Genomic DNA, 8,846 nt, shown 5'->3' with positions numbered 1-8,846 from the left:
TGACAATATCCATATGGTAAAGTTTGTTATAAGGCTTCTTTTGTATGCATATGACCTTATTCTGATTGCTAAATCTGCTCTTGGTTTGCAAGAGCACCTACTTTCCCTTGAGCATTTTTGTAGAAGGTTGGGGATGCAAGTCAATATTAGCAAAATGAAATTAGTGGTTTTCACTAACAAAAGAAAACATAACCAACATAAGTTCTACTTTGAAGGCAACATTCTGGACGAAGTTCTAAATTAAAAATACCTCATAATTGACTTCAAAAAAATCTAAGTTGGGATGTTTGTAGAAAGAAAAGAACTTTGGGGGGTTGGAAAGCATTTTATGCTTTTCAAAATAGGCGTAGAGACGCAAATTTTTGGGACTCGAAAACCACTCAAACTCTTTTTGGGCTTTTAGTAATTCCGGTGATTCTCTATGGTTGTGAATTGTGGGGCAGTAGTACATCTGACATGCATTGGAAACAAATTGAGAAAATTCAGAAGCGTTTGATTACAAACAAATTCAAAATTAAAAGTGCAGTTCCTTATGCTATCTTTTTAAGTGAAACAGGGGATGATCCTATTGAAGCAATTTCTATGGTGCGAGTTTGTTATGCAACCAACTCACAAAATAGAAGAAGAGATAGATCAACGACTTCAAAATTAGCCACTTTGAGGGGGCAACCTCCTTTACATTACACAAATGAACAATTCTTGGATGATCCAAATGACAAGACCTCATTTCTATATATAGGAGTCTAAGGGGTCACAATATAATCAAAGTCGACATAACAATAATATTGTAAGGGCACACCAATAACAATATTGGTCTTCTATGGGGCACAATAATAACAATATGGGGACTACATGGGCACAACAATACAATAAGGGGGTTGCACTAATAACAATAAGGGGCTACACTAGTAGTATAGGGACCTAACACGCCCCTCTCCTTCAAAAAAGTGTTGTCCTCAACAATTGAGTAGTTTTGGATGTGTATGTATAAAATTCTCATCCTCCCATGTGGAATTTTCAGTGGGTAAGTTCTTCCACTTGATGAGATACTATGAAATTGATCGATTTCATAGCGGTCGGGTTCTTTTTTCTGTGAGTGCTTCAAGTTCTAATATGATTTTCCTTCCTCATCAAGTTTCAACAATATTGTTTGAACTAGGAGCTTGTCCCCAATAAAATTCTTTAAGCATGAAACATGGAAAACTGGGTGCACTTGGGAAGATGCAGGAAGCTCCAATTTCTATGCCATAGTACTAATCTTTTGCAACACCTTGTAAGGACCATAATACTTTGGTGATAATTTACTATCCTTCTTAGCTTGCTTGAGGGACATTTGTTTGCATGTTGTAGCCATAAAAATACATAGTCGCCTATATCAAAACTTCTTTCGCTGTGATGTTAATATTCCTATTGTTTCATTCGATTTTGTGTTAAAGTGAGGTTATCCTGTAATTGTTGGAGAGCTTGTTGTTGATGCTCGATGTGATCTTCCACTAATTGAACCTTAGAATTCATAAAACCTTGAAATGTAGAAGGTGCATTGGTAAGGCCAAAATGCATGACCAAAAATTCATAATGACCTTCACGAGTTCTAAATGTTGTTTTCAGAATGTATTCAACCTTCATTCTCATTTTATGATATCCTGAACGAAGATCCAACTGGGTAACGTAAATTTCTCCATGTAATTCATCCAGCAATTCACTAATAACATGAATGGGAAATTTATCTTTAATAGTGAGCTTGTTGAGCCCCCTATAATCAAGAAACATGTGCCATGATCCATCCTTCTTGTGCACCAATACTATTGAAGTAGAGAAAGAACTTTGACTAGGTTGAATTATACCAGCCTCTATCATTTCTGCAACCATATGTTCAATTTCACTCTTTTGGGCATACAACTATTTGTAAGGCCTGATGTTTGGGGGAACACTTTTTGGAATCAAATGAATAGCATGATTATGATCATGAATAGGTGGGAGACCTTTGGGAGTCTCAGATACCTTAGAATGAATGTCGAAGAATTTTTGGAGATATGGAGAAATAAATGATTTTGATGTTTGAACATCTGGTGAGCATAATTGTGCAATTACGCCTTGTTGTTCTTTCTTTAGAATCTTTTCCATGCCATTAACGCTAATTATCTTTCCTGGTTTCCCCGCGATACCCCTTAATCAACTTCCTTTCCTTCCCAAAAAAAATTCAAGAAAAGTTCTTGAAAATTAAAAGCTATCGTCCTCAAAGATTGTAACCATTGGACTCCTAGTACAATATTAGCACCACCCATTGGAATGGAAAGCATTGGACTATTCAATACATATTCCCCCATGGATAGCTTGATATTATGACACTTTCTAGAGAAATTTATAGTTCCTCCATTTGTAACCATTACTTGACACTCTGGTGTTGGATATAAGAAGCAATTCGATTCCTTGGCTATCTTACAATGAATAAAATTATGGGTACTCCCTGAATCAATCAATACTATTACCTTTTTCTTCTTGATATGTCCTTCAATCTTGAGAGTTTGAGTAGTGGTAATTCTTGTCAACGTATTACAAGATATGGTCAAGTTCATTTCTTCATTTTATGGGTTGGTTCCTAGTGTATATCCTCTTCTTTTGACGTTTCTTGATCATTTTCTTCCTCCTCTTCACAATCTATATAAAATAATTTCTTCTCAGCACACTTATGACTTTTAGTGTATTTGCTATCACGACTGTAACAGAGCCCTTTTGCTCTTTTTTCCTCCAACTGCTGTGGTGTCAACATTGTAGGTTGTGAAAGGCTAGGAGCAACAACACTTCCATCTTTATAGTTGTGAGTGGTAGACTTCCTTGTTGCCATAATTTTTCTTTCCACTTTTCTACCCACCTTGAATGCCTTCTCCAATGAATCAGGTTCCCAAAGGAAAACCTCATGTTGAATGTTATCCTTTAAAGTGCATATGAAGACACCAATCCTATGCTCCTCTGGAATATCATTTACCCTGATCTTCAATTTTTGGAAATCCTCAATGTGCTCCGCCATTGAACCCTTTTGTTTGAGATTTATCAATTGGATAAAAAATGTGTTGTACTTTGTATCTTCATAATGTGCTACCATTTCCTCCATAAAAATTGACCAGGTGACAAGTGGTTTACGAGCAAAAAGCCATTTATTCCATACAAAATGATTGGGTTCTAAATATAAAGATGCAATACATACCTTTTGTGAGGGTTGCACATCATGTAGATCAAAATATTGCTCCATCTGTAGTATCCAAGTTACCGTATCCTTGCCATCAAACTTCCTCATATCTATCTTTGGAATGTGGTGCTTCTTAAACACTATATTGGAGTCTCTAAAATCGTGATTGATATTCCTGTTGTTTTCATCATGATTTTGATGGATTTCCTAGTCACCACTAGGACACCTTTCTTTTAGCAACTTTGCCAAACCTTCCTTCAACCCCTCTATCTTGACATTCATCATTGCTTCCATGTTTGCTTTTAAACCATCACTCAACTCCCACGTCCCTTTTTATACCTTCCATGCCATTCTTCAAACCATCCATCTTATTTTTTCTTACTTTTTGTGAGAGCGAAATTTGTTGTACTTGGTCTCGTAATTTTGATATATCATGTTGCATTTATTCCTCTTTGTCATGTGTCATAGTAGAGCTTTCAGGTTGCTTACTAGGTGTTTCCATTTTCTTTCTTTTTCTTACTTTGTAGGAGCTCGATATTGAATATGTTGTATCTCTATATTTTCATATCTTCAAGGTATGAAATTTCATCCCGTGGTAGTCCTCTGAGACCTCTTTCCAACCCCACAAGTGTGATCAAGATTGGATTCTCCAAGGAAGAGTTATGTCAAATATCTGACAATGTCTTGATTATGGACTCGTTAGTAGAGCGAAGTTGTACAAGATGCCACGTGTCACTATTTCAACATTCGACCATGAAATTTCTACATGACAAACAACAATCCATGCAATTTCAATCACTTTTTACGAAATTCAAATCTGATGCCTGAAATGAAAGTTATGACAATTTTCCCTAGGTCATTTATAACTTGAAACAACATTTTGGAGCCTGCAAAAACCCTAACTTCCTCGGATCATATCTTCGAAAATATAGCAAGACAAGATTTGAAATTCGGAACTAAGTTCACCAAGATTTCGAATCCACGTGGTTTTAATTTCAGCTTCTGAACCTTCGTAGAAAAAAGGTTATCGCGAAAATGCCACGATGACCTGTTTGAAGTAGCAAAACCCTAGAATCCAAAGCTCTGATACCAAATGTTATGCAACCGGCTCACAAAATAAAATAAGAGATAGATCAACGACTTCAAAATTAAACACTTCGAGGGAGAAACCTCCTTTACATTACTCAAATGAACAATTCTTGGATGATCCAAATAACAAGACCTCTTTTCTATATATAGGAGTCTAAGGGGTCACAATATAATCAAAGCCGACATAACAATAATATCGTAAGGGCACAACAATAACAATAGTGGGCTTCTATGGGGCACAATAATAACAATATGGAGACTACATGGGCACAACAATACAATATGGGGGTTGCACTAATAACATTATGGGGCTACATTAGTAGTATAGGGACCTAACAAAGTCATAAGGTAATTAAAAAAAACGAGCAAATGGAAAAGCGTAGATGGCCTAAGGTTGTGTTTAATGACATACTATACAAAAGAAATAAGACTTGGATGCGACAAAATAACAAATGGTTTAATAAATGGGGTATTTGCTTGAGCATGTGTCCCATAAACAGTGAATATATAAAAGATTTTTTTATGGATAAGTTCTACAAATGTACTTGGCAGAAGGAGCTAAGGAAAAAGAAAAAGTATTGTATTGAAGAGTTTAATCCCACTCGTAATCATCAACAGGGGCCAATATTTCTTGGAGAGCCAAAATTTTATTGCTCAACTAAGGGTTAATTCTCATCATCTCCATTGTGAAACAGGGCACTGGAAAACGCTAGAAGAAGTGTGGGAGAAAAGAGTATGTATTTTTTGCTCTTCCGAAAAAGTGGAAACAGAAAAGCATTTCATTTTAGAAAGAAAGAAAGAAAACCATTTTAACGTCCACGTGGCTAAAAATACCCTATGGGACAGATTGCTTCTTGATCTGATTGATGTATTCAACCCTTTTCCTATGAAGCCTCACAATAAGTGCTCCCAGCTTCTCGACAAACCCCTTGCTAAATAGATTATCCCAAGAGCTAGCTGCTAGAATATCTACATAACTTTCCCTGTTGTCTTTGAAGGCCTCACATTCTAAAATGAAATGCTTTTCTGTTTCCACTTTTCCAAAAGAACAAAAAATATATACTCTTTCCTCCCACACTTCTTTTGGCCTTTTCCAGCGCCCTGTTTCACAATGGAGTTGATGAGAATTAGTACTTCACTAAGCAATAAGAATTTTGTCTCTCCAAGAAATATTGGTTTTTATGTATGCTTTTTGGTGATGATTATGAGTGGGATTAAACACTTCAATATAATACTTTTTCTTTCTCCCTAGCTCCTTATCCCAAGTACGCTTGTGGAACTTATCCATAACATAGGCTTTTATCTCTTCACTGTTTAGGGGACACACGTTCAAACAAATACCCCATTTACTAAACCATTCGTTATTTTGTTGCATCCAAGTCTTTTTCTTTTGCACAATATATCATTAAAGACAACCTTAGGCCACCTGCCCTCTTCCATTTGCTCAATTTTGTTTTAAAAACCTTATGAATCGCACCATAGCAATTGCTTCAATAGGAGCAACCCCCATTTGACTTAACAAGATAGCATAAGGAATTGCACTTTTGATTTTGAATTTGTTTGTAATCAAACACTTCTGAATTTTCTCAATTTGTTTCCATTGCATGTCAGATGTACTGCTGCCCACAGTTCACAACCACAAAGAATCACTAGAATCCCAAAAAGAGTTTGAGTGGTTTTCTAGTCCCATAGCTCTGCCTCTCTACACCTATTTTGAAAAGCATAAAATGCTTTCCAACCCCCCAAAGTTATTTTCTTTCTAAAACCATCCCAACTTAGATTTTTGTTGAAGTCAATTTCGAGATATTTGTAATCCCCAACTTCTTCAAGAATGTTGCCTTCAAAGAAGAACTCATGTTAGTTATGTTTTCTTTTTTTAGAGAAAACTACTACTTTCGTTTTGCTAATATTGACTTGCATCCCCACCCTTCTACAAAAATGCTTGAGGGATAGTAAGTGCTCTTGCAAACCAAGAGTAGATTTAGCAATCATAATAAGGTCATCTACATACAAAAGAAGCCTTATAACAAACTTTCCCAAATATATACCATCACCCCCTTGCGAATTTAACCATTCCTCAAGCTTGTGGATATATAAACCAAAAATGGTAGGAGACAACGAGCAACCTTGCTTGACCCCAATATCGCTTCTAAAACTTTCAGAAATTCTTGCCGAAGTTCTAATTTTGACTTTCACCTCTTCATAGAACCTATGCACAATTGCTCTCAAATGTTTAGGAACCCCGAGTTCCTCCATTCTACGCCAAAGCTTATCTCTAGGAACCATGTCAAATGCTTTTATGAAATCAACAAAGCAACAGAAGACTTCTTCCTTTTTCCCAAACTTTTACAATGATATGCTTTAAAGTTATACAATGATCAACCGTGGAATGTTTAGGTCTAAAACCTGCTTGCCCTTTAGCACACTTATCTCCTTCCTCTGCCCACTTGCTGATTTTATTTTCTGGCATGCTTCCAAATAACTTTGCAAACAAAGGGTTTATCATTATGGTCTTATAATTGGAGGGATTATTGACGTCACCACTATTGAAAAGAGGTATTGCCAAACTAGTTGTCCAATCTATGGAGAACCCATGTTGTATGATGTTGTTGAAATTTTTTGTAATGTGAGATGCAAGAATCTTTGAGCCCCACTTTAGATACTCTGCTTGGAGTTCAACTAAGTCTTTTGCTTTTCCAACACCCAACTTTTGATACCCATCTCCACCTCTTGCACTATGAAGAGTTCCATATCGGTGTTGACCAAGGGGGGAGGGAGTCAACCCTGGGATTGTGCTCATAGAGTTGTCTTGCATAGTCAAACCATTCCTCCTCATAGCATGCAAGGCCTTCAAAGACAACAAAGAAAGTTATGCAAACATTCTAGCAGCTAGCTCTTGGTATAATCTATTGAACGAAGGATTTGTCGAAAAACTAAGAGCGATTATGAAACTCGTTGAATACAAAAGCTAAATGGAAAACAATCTGTCCCATAAATTATCTTTAGCCTTGTGAATGTTAAAATAATTTCATCTTCAACTTCGTAAATGTCAAACTAAAATTTCCTTCTTCTCGAATTATTTGCGGAAAGCAGAATCATAGAGTAAGTTGTGTAGACCGACATAACTCGCAATGTACACGGTTAAATGTTAAACTAAATTTTCCTTCTTCTCAGATTATTTGCAGAAAGCAGAATCATAGAGTAAATTATTTAGACCGACATAACTCGCAATGTACACGGTTAAATGTTAAACAAAATTTTCCTTCTTCTCAGATTATTTGCGGAAAGCAGAATCATAAAGTTATGTAGACCGACATAACTTGCAATGTACACGGTCAATCATTGGCTTCTTCGCCGGAAACCAGAATAACTGATACCACCATAGGCTTATGTAGAGTTGTAAGTTCTGTAGAAAGCGAGAAAGGCAAAGAAAGAGTCGTCGAATATTTTTGGGAAAATCCTCTCTCTAGAAAAGCAAAGAAAGCGATGAAAATCAGTTGGAGTGTGAAGCGTCACTCCACTCGGGTTCGGTCTTATCCGGACTTCGTGGACGTGGGAGAGCAGGGCCATTGTCTCCATTGAACCAGAGACACGTATACACGATGATTTGTCACCTTGTAGGCACCCAATGCCTCGCAATTCACTCGTAATCTTCATCACTATACACCCAATTAATTATAACCATCGCGAGGAGAACTTCCTTGGTTCATAGCAAGCAGTCCCACACTTAAAACGTTGTACCAGAAGTTTGACTCGTGTCCTATACAGAAGGGGACCAAAGCAAAGCAAGATGGGTATTCCAGTGAAAAACCAAGAGAGTTCAAGTTCATCTACCTCTGCATCCTCTCCTGTAAATCATTCGTCTTATTATGCGGATGCCAATGTCAATGGCAATAGTAATAGTAGCAATGGAGTGAATTCTTCCCATTCTTCCTCTGGAGCACCCAGTTACATATTTCTATATGGAGACTCAAGGCCTGATGCTCCCAACAATACACAGAGCCTTCCGGGGTTGCAGAACAAGCGAGCCTGGCTACTTGGCAGCCGCCTGTATTCATTTAGTGTATGCGTAATCTTGAAACTTGACACATTTTAGTGTATATGCGTAATCATGAAATTTGGGCGCATTCAATTTTTGCTTTTCAATGGATAAACTATAGCAGTGTCTTTGTAAGTCATGTAAAAAAATTGCAAATCTAAGCCTATACCATGGTGTTATGGTTCACAGTAATCTGAAATGGGCATATGATTCTCTTGGCTATGGGGACTTGGGATGACCATCACGAGAGAAAGTTGAAATCCGATGCCAAACAGCCAGGCTGGACCCTATCTGACAAATTTAGGGTTGAGCATATATTAAGTAGTGGACTGTGGATACCATTCTCCCATTTTCCGCTGGCTGCTTTGACAACCATGGCATGGGTTCTAGTCCATTGATGGGTCTTTGCAATGTTGATTGGTCAATCTATTTACTAGAAGATCCAAATTTCCGCTGTTACATGCTGCTTTGTGATCCCATGGTAGCGACAGCATAACAGTGTGGAGCAAAACTTGCCTAATAAAAAAACGA

General features: G+C 37.2%; 1 protein-coding gene across 1 annotated transcript in view; it reads left to right on the top strand.

Annotated features, from left to right (window-relative positions):
- Positions 1–7,831: 7,831 nt before the first annotated feature.
- The window catches only part of LOC149196457 (uncharacterized), a 108,830-nt gene continuing 107,815 nt past the window's right edge, over positions 7,832–8,846 (top strand). The window contains exon 1 of the mRNA XM_089405569.1: positions 7,832–8,339. Within this exon, the coding sequence (XP_089261695.1) occupies positions 8,067–8,339 (273 nt within the window). The 5' untranslated portion in view covers positions 7,832–8,066. The remainder of the gene's footprint in view (positions 8,340–8,846) is intronic.

The sequence above is a fragment of the Pinus tabuliformis genome, chromosome 2_2 (assembly GCF_031772625.1).
Source record: "Pinus tabuliformis cultivar Carrire ecotype Pingquan chromosome 2_2, CPIR1, whole genome shotgun sequence".
Classification (NCBI taxonomy): domain Eukaryota; kingdom Viridiplantae; phylum Streptophyta; class Pinopsida; order Pinales; family Pinaceae; genus Pinus; species Pinus tabuliformis.
Note: the sequence above shows the minus strand (reverse complement) of the source record. Positions and strands in the feature narration are given on the sequence as shown.